A 13,257-nucleotide genomic window follows, 5' to 3' on the forward strand; every position below is an offset into this window, starting at 1 on the left:
GGACAGACAGGCAGGAAGAGAGAGAGATGAGAAGCATGAATTCTTCATTGCAGCTCCTTAATCTCCTTAATTGTTCATTGATTGCTTTCTTATATGTGCCTTGATGGGGGGGGGCAGTGCAGCAGAGCGAGTGACCCCTTGCTCAAGTCAGTGACCTTGGGCTTCAAGCCAGTGACCTGGGGCTTAAGCCAGCGACCATGGGGTCATATCTATGATCCCATGCTCAAGCCAGCAACCCCATGCTCAAGCTGGTGAGCCCTTGTTCAAGCCTGCGACCTTGGGGTTTCCAACCTGGGTCCTCAGCGTCCCAGTCCGATGCTCTATCCACTGCGCCAATGCCTGGTCAGGGAATCACTTAATTTTTTTAAACTTAGATTTTTTTTTTAAGTGAGAGGGGAGATAGTGAGAAATTCCCAAATGCACCACTACCAGGATCCACCCAGCAACCCCGTCTTAGGTTGATACAAGTACCGAACTATTTTTAGTGCCTGAGGCTGATGCACTTGGGCCAACCAAGCCATTTTCAGCACCTGGGGCCACACTCGAACCAATGGAGCCACTGGTGGCAGGGGAAGGCAGGTAGAAGAGGGAGAGAAGCAGATGATCACTTCCCCTGTGTGCCCTGACAAATCAAACTCCCAACATCCACATGCTGGCCAACACTCTACCACTGAGCCAACCGACCAGAGCCTAGAAGCGTTTTTAAAATATATATATTTAGCCTGGACAGTGGTGGCGCAGTGGATAGAGCCTCCACCTGGAATGCAGAGATTGCTGGTTTGAAACTCTGGGCTTGCCAGGTCAAGGCACATACAATAAGAAATCAATGAGCACAACACCTAAACCAAAGCAACTACAAGTTGATACTTCTCAATCCCCCACTCTCTGTAAAATCAATCAATAAATAATCTTTTTTTTTTTTTTGAGAGGCAGGGAGAGAGAGAGAGAGACAGGAACATTGAGCTGCTCCTGTATGTCCCGACTGGGGAATTGAACAGGTAACCTCTGTGCTCCGGGATAAAAATCGTTAAATATATGTATATATTTAACATTTAGCACTATGGGTAAATTAAAAATTACCAATCTCAGTAAATGAAACCCAAATGTCAAAAAGTGGCAACTGTAATTTTTCTTTTTTAAAGGCCATAAGTATGGCTAAATTGCAAAGCACAAGTGGTAAAGTCCAAATCTAATACTATTAAGATTTAGGGATGCGTCAGACTTCATAGTCTACACGAATGAGTAAAAGTAGCATCTAGAGAAATAAAAGATTCTAAAGAAGCTGCATTTTATTACGGAGAGCATAAAAAGTCCTTTCCTCATAGGAAGAGTACTTGTTTTCCTTCTGGAAGATAGATATGCCTCTTCCACAGTCCCCAGCTTTCTCTTCTACCGGTGCTTTCCATGTCGGTTAAAGTGTTTGTAGAGATAGCTGATGCGTTTGTTAAGGTTGTGCAGGTCATCAGTGAACATCCGATTTCCAACCATTTTCTTCTTTCGGATACAACGCTGCAATTCATTTCCCTTCCAGCCTCGAAGCCATCTGGGGCCTTTGATTAGTTCTTTGGGGTGCTTTTCAAAATTTCCTGTTATGTGAGAGAACATATTAGTTCCAAGAGAACACAGCTTTAGGCCCTGGCCGGTTTGCTCAGCGGTAGAGCGTCGGCCTGGCGTGCGGGGGACCTGGGTTCGATTCCCGGCCAGGGCACATAGGAGAAGCGCCCATTTGCTTCTCCACCCCCACCCCTCCTTCCTCTCTGTCTCTCTCTTCCCCTCCCGCAGCCAAGGCTCCATTGGAGCAAAGATGGCCCGGGCGCTGGGGATGGGGATGACTCCTTGGCCTCTGCCCCAGGCGCTAGAGTGGCTCTGGTCACGGCAGAGCGACGCCCCCTGGTGGGCAGAGCATCGCCCCCTGGTGGGCAGAGCATCGCCCCTGGTGGGCGTGCCGGGTGGATCCCGGTCGGGCGCATGCGGGAGTCTGTCTGACTGTCTCTCTCCGTTACCAGCTTCAGAAAAAAAAAAAAAAAGAACACAGCTTTGATCAATTAAGAATTCAGCACACAGGCCTGACCAGGGGGTGGCACAGTGGATAGAGTGTTGGACTGGGATGTGGAGGACCCAGGTTCGAGACCCTGAGGTCGCCAGATTGAGCACGGGCTCATCTGGTTTGAGCAAAGCTCACCAGCTTGGACCCAAGACCCCTGGCGTGAGCAAGGGGTTACTTGGTCTACTGAAGGCCCGCGGTTAAGGCACATATGAGAATGCAATCAATGAACAATGAAGGTATAGCAATGAAAAACTGATGATCGATGTTTTTTGTCTCTCTCCGTTCCTGTCTGTCTCTATCTATCCCTCTCTCTGACTCTCTCTCTCTGTAAAAAAAAAAAAAAAAAAAAAGAATTCAGCACACAGTTGCACCTTTCTGAGAAGTACCTACAGACAATACACTACATTACACTACAGTATCAAGAGCACAGGCTTGGAGTTCAAAATCTGGCACTGCCATTTACTAGCTTTGGAAAAATTATTTAATCTCTTTGTGCCTCAATTTTCTGACTTGTAGGGTACTCAGAACAGTGCCCAACATAACGTAACCACATAAGTGTTTGCTCTTACTATTCAGAGCGGTACCATTCCTACACAGATGAAAAAAGATAGTTGTCACAACATAACTGCCATTCTTAAATTTTGTACAATGGAATCGAGTCTTACCCAGGATCCCAATGTTATCATACACCCCGAACATGGCCCTCTTCTCGTTCCAACGATCAACTGCTTTCCGAGGTGGGACGGTGAGCCTTACAAAGTACATTCCAGGAACACCTAGGGATGAGGAAGAAAGAGACTGAATTCCGGCCGCTTACTGAGAAGCAGTTCTCAGAGCGTCTCTCTACAGCTGCCACTTACCCAGAGAGAAGCTTCTGCAGGCCAGGGGCATCCAGCTCCATAGGCGCCTTCCTGCGCCGCCGGCGAGGCTCCCTGACATTGTTCTCGTCTTCCTCGCTACAAAAACACACCGCTGTAGCACAGAATACAGACCAGGCGTGACCTTCAAGGAGATGACAGGAACCGCCCGCGCTCTCCTCACATAGACATCAGGTGCACAAAGCCATCTTGTCTTACCCAGGGAGCTCAGGGCGCAGGGACCTCGGTTCTTCCTTCCCCGGCCACAAGCCCCGCCTTCCGGGTTCCGGCGCAAAGATCGGGACGTCACTCACACCCCGCCCCGCCTGGGCGCTTCTGTGCTGCGAGGCGGAAGTCGTGGAGCGCCAGGAGAGCTAAGGAGGCTGACTCTGTCGTCTAGCGTCCCAATACTGAATTTCAAGAAAATTCACTCGTTCGTTTCCTTGGCCGTCCCTCAACTGTGAGGGAGATGAAGCTCCAGAGCTTCTTTCTCTATGCTTCACAGCAGTTTTGCGCTGTCGCTTTTTTTTTATTACCCCTAATGTACAGGGGAGGAAATCGGGCTCAGAGTGAAGTAACCTGCAGGACGTCACATAGAAGAAATGGCGGAACCTAAACCTTTTAAATCTTGGCCTGGACTTCCCTTCTGTCCTAGGATTGTGAGTGGGTCATTGCCCAACTAGCAAAGCGGCATCTCTGACCAACACTGCCGGAGCGTCCTCCGCCCCCACAGTACCGGCAAAGGACGGTTCCCCGGGACGAGAGGGACCGCCCCTCTCTAGGCCGTGTGGCCGGTTTTCCGAATCCTGCGCTGTGATTGGCTGGTCTCTATAGCGAGATTCGTGATTGGCCCCTTTAGGGACGTTAAGATTTGAACTCCACATTTGTGGCTTTGCCCGCATGTTGTGCTGCTTTGAGACAGAATTTTTGCCTCCGCCTGTCGGGGATAGGCTAGTTTCTCTGCCCTCTTGAGTGCTGCCTCATTGATTGCAGATTATTGTGCACGCCCTATTTATTTTCTTCATTTTAGTTCCGTAACCCAAGTCCTAGGATCACCCGTTGAAGTTCTTCGGTAAGTTGTGGTGTTAATGGGGAGCGGAGAATGAGAGGCTGGGAAAATAGGGTAGAGGGTAATATGATGGATATTAGGCAGCATATGAGAGGCAGAGAGGTCTAATGGACATATCTTTGGGGGTACGATATGGTTGGGAGAAACAGTAAGTCTGATAGATCCTGCAGCAGAATTTGGGCAAATCGCTTAAGCTTTCTTTCTCTCTCTCTCTCTCTCTCTTTTTTTTTTTTTTTTTTTTTTTTTTACAGAGGCAGAGAGAGGAACAGACAGGGACTGACAGACAGGAACGGAGAGAGATGAGAAGCATCAATCATTAGTTTTTTTCGTTACGTGTTGCGACACCTTAGTTCATGGATTGCTTTCTCATATGTGCCTTGACCGCGGGCCTTCAGCAGACCGAGTAACCTCTTGCTGGACCCAGTGACCTTGGGTCCAAGCTGGTGAGCTTTGCCCAAACCAGATGAGCCTGCGCTCAAGGTGGCGACCTTGGGGTCTCAAAGCTGGGTCCTCCGCATCCTAGTCCGACGCTCCATCCACCGCGCCACCGCCTGGTCAGGCTCGCTTAAGCTTTCTTAACTTCATTTTCCTATCTGTAAATTGGGCTGTGTTATGCACTCCATGAGAGTGGAATTTGGAGAATAAGATCAGATATGATCTATTCAAAAGGCCTACAGAACCCGGCAAATGGTAAACAGGTAGTAAACGTTAATGCTTTTCCATTCTGGAGCCAGGGACCCCCCAAGGCCACTGTTCTGGCCTAAGGTGAGACATTCTGCTTAAGAAGCCTTGCCCATTAAAACAATAATGCAAACATAAGGCGTTGATATGCCACTTTACAGGTTTTTTTTAAAGTACTCTTTTTGTAATGTTTATTTTTGGACTTTAGAAAAGAAGGAGAAAGAAAAAGAACAGAGATCTGTACCGGTATATACCCTGATGAAGGGATCGAACCTGCACTTTAGGACAATGCTTTAACCAACTGAGTTCTTCAACAAGGCCATAGTTCTTTATACAGTTTAATAGCCCTTGACTCATTAGGCACTCAGACCAATTATGTAAAGTAATCAGAAACTAGTAACCCCATTTTACAGATGAGTCCCATGACATGACCTAGTGGCACAGTCATGAATAAATTAGACTGTACTTCAGGGTTGCTTTTATATACTCTAAGATAATGTTATCAGCTTGATATAATACTAAAAAAGCATAATATGTTGGAGGAGGATGGAGAATAATAGAACCAGAACAAAAACCAGGCCTTAGATACAGATTCTGACCTATATATTTTCTGTTTGGTTTCCAGCCCTGTGAGCCAGTGGGAGAAGGATGTCTCTCCAATTGATTGAGTTCCATCTGCCCTTAACCCCAGAGGAATTGTTAAAAAGTGGAGGGGTGAATCAGTATGTTGTGCAAGAGGTACTGTCCATCAAAAATCTACCATCACAGCTTAAAGGTAAGACTCCATAGCTGCCACAGTGGCTAGCACTTCAAAACTAACCATTCCACATGTAGTTATATTGTCTGTTCCACTACACCAGTGGTCCCCAACCTCCAGACCGTGGACTGGTACCGGTCCGTGGGCCATTTGGTACCGGCCCGCAGAGAAAGAATAAATAACTTATATTATTTCCGTTTTATTTATATTTAAGTCTGAACAATGTTTTATTTTTTTAAAATGACCAGATTCCCTCTGTTACATCTGTCTAAGACTCACTCTTGACGCTTGTCTTGGTCACGTGATACATTTATCCGTCCCACCCTAAAGGCTGGTCTGTGAAAATATTTTCTGACATTAAACCGTTTCGTGGCCCAAAAAAGGTTGGGGACTACTGCACTATACCACTAAACTCCGTGAGGGCAAGGAACTTGTCTTTTATATTCTCTAATGTTTTCTCCCTAGCATTGCATGGTATGCATTATAACAAGAGTTACAGGAGATAGCTTTCTCAGAGTGTCTGGGACTTTACCTGACCTGTTTCTTTTTATTCTTTTCTTTTTTTTATCTGTTCTACTTATTAATACATTCATTGGTCCATTCTTATATGTGCCCTGACCAGGGATTGAACCCACAACCTTGGCTTATCAGGACAACATGCTAACCAACTGAGCTACCTGTCCAGGGCACCTAACCTGTTTCAAGTAACACTTTTTTTTAGAGTCTAGAATTCTTGTTTCCAAGAGTGTATAATGGAAAAAAACATAATATATATGTACAGCTGCAACACTGTATAATGTATGTGCAATTCAGTTACCCATTGAAACCTATATATGACCAAGAACAATTTATGCATTCTCAAGCAACTCCCCATAATGTCACTACTTACTGGAAGTGGTCTTATATCAGTCAGATTGCTTTGGAGAGTATACAAAATAGAGATTAAGACTCTGGAGCCAAGCTGCCTCGATTTGAATTCAGGTTGACCTTGAACAAATTACACAGCCTCTCTGTGCTTCAGTTTTCTCATATGTAAAGATAAGAATAATAACCTACTTCATTTACTGTCTTCTACAACAAAAAGGGTCAGTTAATGCAACAGCTTGATAATCTAACTTCAGTTTATGTCCTCTAAACCAGTGGTCCCCAACCTTTTTTGGGCCATGGACCAGTTTAATGTCAGAAAATATTTTCACAGACCGGCCTTTAGGGTGGGACGGATAAATGTACCACGTGACCGAGACAAGCGTCAAGAGTGAGTCTTAGACGGATGTAACAGAGGGAATCTGGTCATTTTTTAAAAATAAAACATCATTCATACTTAAATATCAATATAAATAAAATGGAAATAATGTAAGTTATTTATTCTTTCTCTGCGGACCGGTACCAAATGGCCCACGGACCCGTACTGGTCCACAGCCCAGGGGTTGGGGACCACTGCTCTAAACCTTCCTATCACGGTTGCCAAATGGCAGCTCCTTGCTCTGATGTCAAGAGATAGAAAAGGAGATTTTCTATCTTGTGCTTTTTTGTCTTTAAAAATTCACTAGAAGCTTCTCAACAGATATAACTAAAATTGGATCATGTGCTATTTCCCTAACTAATGACTAGTAAGGGAAATGGAATTGCCCAGATTGCTATGGTAAACAAGGAATAAGATGGAGTGTGGAGGTCAACTGATGGGTGGCCAACCAACAGTGTGACAGATAGACTATTGTCTCCTTATTGTATAGATATATGTATCACCAATTATACATGCTGTATACTATAGCAGTGGTCCCCAACCTTTTTTGGGCCACGGACAGGTTTAATGTCAGAAAATATTTTCACAGACCGGCCTTTAAGGTGGGACAGATAAATGCACAAAATAAAATTATGTGACTGGCGTAAAAACTGTGGTATTTTTAAATATAATTGTTGAATTTAGGAGACGAGCATCAAGAGTGAGTCTTAGATGGATGTAACAGAGGGAATCTGGTCATTTTTAAAAATAAAACATCGTTCAGACTTAAATATAAATAAAACGGAAGTAATGTAAGTTATTTATTCTTTCTCTGTGGACTGGTACCAAATGGCCCACGGACCGGTACCGGTCCGCGGTCCGGGGGTTGGGGACCACTGCACTATAGCAGTGTTCTTCCATTATTACAATACACTATTTTTTAAATGGATTACCACTCTCTTTAAGAGTTTGTTTTTGGCCTGACCAGGCGGTGGTGCAGTGGATAGAGCATCGGACTGGGATGCGGAGGACCCAGGTTCGAGACCCCGAGGTCACCAGTTTGAGTGTAGGCTCATCTGGTTTGAGCAAAAGCTCACCAGCTTGGACCCAAGGTCACTGGCTCAAGCAAGGGGTTACTCGGTCTGCTGAAGGCCCACGGTCAAGGTACATATGAGAAAGCAGTCAATGAACAACTAAGGTGTTGCAACAAAAAAACTGATGATTGATGCTTCTCCTCTCTTTCCATTCCTGTCTGTCCCTATCTATCCCTCTATCCCTTTCTCTGACTCTCTCTCTGTCTCTGTAAAAAAAATGGAAAAAAAAGTCTGTTTTTTGAATAACAATTGCATTGCTTTTGGTTTTTAGAACCCTAACTATAAGCTCTACTATAAATATACAGAATCGACAAATATGTACTAATGATACCCTGTGTTCTAGGTACCTGCACACAACAGTAAACAAAACATACCATGTTTTCCCATGTAGAAGAGGCACCCATTGTCGAAAATATGGGGTCTAAAAACTGGGTGCGTCTTATACAGTGATTGCAGATTTTTCTTACTTGCATTTCCCCCTTTTTTGCGTGGATGAGGAGTTGTATGAATTTTATGATGAATAAAACTTGAGTTCAATAACTTTAGGGCCCTGGCCGGTTGGCTCAGTGGTAGAGCGTCGGCCTGGTGTGCGGAAGTCCTGGGTTCGATTCCTGGCCAGGGCACACAGGAGATGTGCCCATCTGCTTCTCCACCCCTCCCTCTCTCCTTCCTCTCTGCCTCTCTCTTCCCTCCCACAGCCAAGGCTCCATTGGAGCAAAGTTGGCCCAGGTGCTGGGGATGGCTCTGTGGCCTCTGCCTAAGGCGCTAGAATGGCTCTGGTCGCAACAGAGCAATGCCCCGGATGAGCAAAGCATTGCCCCCTGGTGGGCATGCCGGGTGGATCCCAGTCGGGCACATGCGGGAGTCTGACTGCCTCCCCGTTTCCAGCTTCAGAAGAAAAGAAAAGAAAAGAAAGAGAAGAGAAAAGAAAAGAAAAGAACTTTAGGAAATACACCCCCCCTCAATTTCTGCCTCCCCGTTTCCAGCTTCAGAAGAAAATAAAAGAAAAGAAAAGAACTTTAGGAAATACACCCCCCCTCAATTTCTGCCCCAAAATTAAGGTCCGTCTTATACATGGGGAATTGCGGTAAGATGACACTGTTCTCTCCAAGCCTCTCAACAAGTAATAAATAAATGTGGAGTATGCCAGATGGTTGTAAGTGCCAACATGAAAAGTAAAGCAAGATAAAAATATGGTGTGCCATGTCTGAATGGTGGTGACACAGCGAATAGAGAGCATTGACCCAGAACGCCAAAGTCCCCGGCTTGAGCATGGACCCCAAGGTACCTGGTCTAGTCCTTGGTCAAGGCATGTACAAGAAACAAGTCAATGCACAACTATATAGAACAAGTTGATGCTTCTCTCTTTCTCTCTCCTTCCCTCTCTCAAAAGAAATAAACAGTGGTATGCCAGGGTAGGGACTGGCATTTTATGTTGGATGATCAGAGATAGAAAAGCCAGTGCCAAGGCCCTGAGGTGGAAAAATGTCAATATGGTTGGAGAGTAGTAAGCTAGGAAAAAAGAGGTCAGTGCAGATTATTCTAGAGTCTTGTTCCTCAAAATGCAGTCTTCCAGAGCAGCATTAGTATTAAGATTTAGGAGTTGGCTTGACCTGTGGTGGCACAGTGGATTAAGCGTCGACCTGGAATGCTGAGGTCGCCGGTTCAAAACCCTAGGCTTGCCTGGTCAAGGCACATATGGGAGTTGATGCTTCCTGCTCCTCCCCCTTCTCTCTCTCTCTCTTCTAATGTGAATAAATAAAAAAATTAAAAAAGAAAAAGATAAAACAATTAAAAAAAAAAAAAAAAAAAAAAAAAAAAAGATTTAGGAGCATATTAGAAATGCCGGGTGAAGACACATCCCAGAAATACGTAATCAGAAAATTCATTTTTTAGGATCCCCAGGTAATTAAGAAGGACATTTAAGCTGGAGAAGCACTGGTCAAGAGTCTCGCATGTCATGGTAAAGACTTTAGTTTCAGTGTGAGTGAGTCTGAAAGCTACTGGGTTTTTAGCATGTGAGTCAGTGGTGGGATTCAGCCTGTATGTACTGGTTTGACAGAACTGAGACCTAATTTTTTGTTGAGTTCGGTAAACCAGTTATTAAAATGGCACTGTAATCAGGGTTCTCTCTAAGGTGGGCAGGCGCCTGGGCCAATGTGGAAATCATAAATTGACATTCTTTTTTTTTTTTAATTATTTTTATTTATTTATTCATTTTAGAGGAGAGAGAGAGAGAGAGAGAAGGGGGGAGGAGCAGGAAGCTTCAACTCCCATATGTGCCTTGACCGGGCAAGCCCAGGGTTTTGAACTGACAACCTCAGCATTCCAGGTCAATGCTTTATCCACTGCGCCACCACAGGTCAGGCAAATTTACATTCTTTACTCTTTTATTTTTTGTGACAGAGACAGAGAGAGGGACAGACAGGAAGGGAGAGAGATGTGAAGCATCAATTCTTCATTAGTGGCACCTTAGTTGTTCATTGATTGCTTTCTCATATGTGCTTTGACTGGGGGGGGGGGGGTACAGCAGACCAATTGACCCCTTGCTCAAGCCAGTGACCTGGGGATCAAGCTGGCAACCTATGGGTTTTGAGCCTGGGTCCTTCACATCCCAGTCCCAAGCTCTATTCACTGCGCCACCGCCTGTCAAGCTCCTTACTCTTTTTTTTTTTTTTTTTTTTATTACAGTGACAGAGAGTCAGAGAGAGGGATAGATAGGGACAGACAGACAGGAACGGGGAGAGATGAGAAGCTTCAATCATTAGTTTTTCGTTGCGACACCTTAGTTATTCATTGATTGCTTTCTCATATGTGCCTTGACCGGGGGGCTACAGCAGACTGAGTAGCCCCTTGCTAGAGCCAGGGACCTTGGGTTCAAGCTGGTGGGCTTTTGCTCAAACCAGATGAGCCCGTGCTCAAGCTGGCAACCTCGGGGTCTCGAACCTGGGTCCTCCGCATCCCAGTCCGACGCTCCATCCACTGCGCCATGCCCGGTCAGGCCTCCTTACTCTTTTTTAACATTCATCTGCACAACAGAGTATTATTCTAAGCACCCGTAGTAATATTAATTCCGTCTATAGGTGAAAAAAATTGCAAGTAGGACACCAGTCAAGAAGCAATATGAAAATATCTTAAATAATACTTTTATTTTTAGTCAGGTATTATTTAATATTTTTTAATTAATATTTTTAAACTCTTGTAATCTACTTTTGTACACTTCTTTTATTGTTCTTATTTAAGTATTAAATGCATGAAATTATTTCAGTATATATATTTTTATACTTAAAATGGTCATTAGGGTAGAGAACATGGTTAACCTTTTTTTTTTAGATTTTATTTATTTATTTTAGAGAAGAGAAAGAGAGAGAGAAGGAGGGAGCATTAACTCCCATATGTGCCTTAACCAGGCAAGCCCAGGGTTTCTAACCAGTGACCTCAGTGTTCCAGGTCACTGTGCCACCATGGGTCAGGCTGGTTTAACCGTTTAAAAGGGTCTCTATCTTACTCTGTTGAGCAGAAGAGAGGCTAATACAATAATGCCAGGTAGCTTGCCTGGGGTGATAGCAGTGGAGGGGATCATAAAAGGTTAGATTTTAAATATATTTTGAAAGTAGAGCCAACAGAATTGATGGATTAGATTGGATTTATAGGGCTAGAGAAAGAAGAATCTGGGATTACAAGGCTTTTTTTTTTACTTGAATAACTAGAACAGTGGTAGTCATCCTGGTCCCTACTGCCCCCTAGTGGGCATTCCAGCTTTCATGGTGGGCAGTAGCAGAGCAACCAAAGAATAAATAAAAAAATAGATTTAGCTATAATAAGTTGTTTTATAAAGAATTATTCTGCCAAACTTAGCAAAAATTTGACATAAAGTACTTGGTAAGTAATTATTATTATATGCTTTAACTTGTAACTCTGCTTTATAAGTTTTATAAAGTAAAGTTACTTCCCTACTTTATAAATCATCATTACTGTGGAACCGGTGGGCGGTTAGAAAATTTTACTACTAACAGAGATACAAAAGTGGGCCGTAGGTATAAAAAGGTTGACTACCCCTGAACTAGAAGAATAGAATTGTCATTTATTGAGACGGAGATATAAGAGGGACAGGTTAAGACTGTTGGTTTAGACTGTGAAGTTCAGGAGAGAGGTCCCAGCTAAAGATATTTGAGATTTATTTTTTTTTTTTTGAGAGGGAAAGAGAGATAGAGAGAGAGAAACATTGATTTATTGTTCCACTTAGTTATGCATTCATTGATTCTGGTGTATGCCCTCACTGCAGATCAAACCTGCAACCTTGGTGTATAGGGTTGATGTTCTAACCATCTGAGCTAGCTGGCCAGGGCCAAGATTTGAGATTTAATACTCAGCATGTATAGGGCATTTAAAACCATGAGATGGAGCCTGACCAGTGGTGACGCAATAAATAGAGTGTTTACCTAGGACGCTGAGGTCCCAGGCTTGAAACCCCAAGGTAACCAGCTTGAGCACGGGCTCACTGGCTTGAGCATGGGATCATTAACATGATCCCATGGTCGCTGGCTTGAAACCCAAGGTCACTGGCTTGAGCAAGGGCTCTCTGGCTCAGCTTGAGCACCCTCAGTTGAGGCACAGATAAGAAGCAATGAATAACTAAAGTGATGCAACTACAAGTTGATGCTTCTCATCTCTCTCCCTTTTCCTCTCTCTCTCTCTCAAATCAATAAACTTTTAAAATTTTAATTGTTACAGACAAAAGTTTTATAATCTGCCTGACCGAGTAGTGGTGTAGTGGATAGAGTGTTGGCGTGGGATACTAAGGACCCAGATTTGAAACCCACAGTCACTGGCTTGAGCGCGCGCTCACCAGCTTGAGCATGAGATCACAGACATGACCCCATGGTTGCTGGCTTGAACAAGGGGTCACTGGCTCATCTGGAGGCCACCCCCCACCCGCGTCAAGACACATATGAGAAAGTAATCAATGAACAACTAAGGCACCACAACTATGAGTTAATGTTTCTTATCTCTCTCCCTTCCTGTCTGTCCGTCTCTGTTTCTGTCTCTCTAAAAGAAACAAAAAAATGTTTTGAAAACCATAACAGGAGTGAATGTGTAATGACCTCAATAATAGAAATACTGTGCATAGAAAACTGACTGAAAAAAATTAGCCCAATATTAACAATGCTTCTTTCTTTTCCATTTTTCTATATTTTTTAGATTACAGAAGGAGATTTATAAAGAGCAGCAGTTAGCTTATGTATACTGAGTTAAATTATATGCTAAGTATTTTTCTGATTGCTTCACATGGATTGCCTCACTAAATCTTTACCAAAAAATTTTGAAAAGCCCTATGAGGTATCTGTTACTACTGCCAGTTTACAGAAGAGGAAACTGAGACTTAGTAAGCTAAGCAGCTTGGCCTAGTAAATGTTCATGCCAAATGTAAAACAGAGGAGGACCCTAGGCTGGATCAGTGGGTAATGCTTCAGAGAAGTAAAGAATATGGTCCAAGCAAATCATTTGTTGTAATAAAAAATAAAGTCAG

At 43.9% G+C, this 13,257-nt stretch overlaps 2 protein-coding genes across 5 annotated transcripts in view; one reads left to right on the plus strand and one right to left on the minus strand.

Moving 5' to 3' along the window:
• Positions 1-1,106: 1,106 nt before the first annotated feature.
• Positions 1,107-3,144, minus strand: MRPL51 (mitochondrial ribosomal protein L51). The gene is made up of 3 exons (XM_066357884.1): positions 2,908-3,144; positions 2,713-2,823; positions 1,107-1,586 (listed from the first exon to the last, which is right to left on the minus strand). Exons 1-3 carry the CDS (start codon positions 2,984-2,986, stop codon positions 1,390-1,392), a joined length of 387 nt encoding a protein of 128 aa, XP_066213981.1. The 5' UTR covers positions 2,987-3,144; the 3' UTR covers positions 1,107-1,389.
• A 129-nt stretch (positions 3,145-3,273) lies between these two features.
• NCAPD2 (non-SMC condensin I complex subunit D2) overlaps positions 3,274-13,257 on the plus strand; it is a 42,621-nt gene continuing 32,637 nt past the window's right edge. For 2 of the 4 annotated variants that reach the window (XM_066357866.1, XM_066357877.1), the window contains exons 1-3: positions 3,274-3,976; positions 4,225-4,416; positions 5,280-5,429. In XM_066357866.1, the coding sequence (XP_066213963.1) occupies positions 5,303-5,429 (127 nt within the window). In that variant the 5' untranslated portion in view covers positions 3,274-3,976; positions 4,225-4,416; positions 5,280-5,302. The other 2 variants (XM_066357871.1, XM_066357874.1) reach the window with 2 other exon arrangements.

Source organism: Saccopteryx leptura, chromosome 1 (assembly GCF_036850995.1).
Source record: "Saccopteryx leptura isolate mSacLep1 chromosome 1, mSacLep1_pri_phased_curated, whole genome shotgun sequence".
In the NCBI taxonomy this organism is placed as follows: Eukaryota; Metazoa; Chordata; class Mammalia; order Chiroptera; family Emballonuridae; genus Saccopteryx; species Saccopteryx leptura.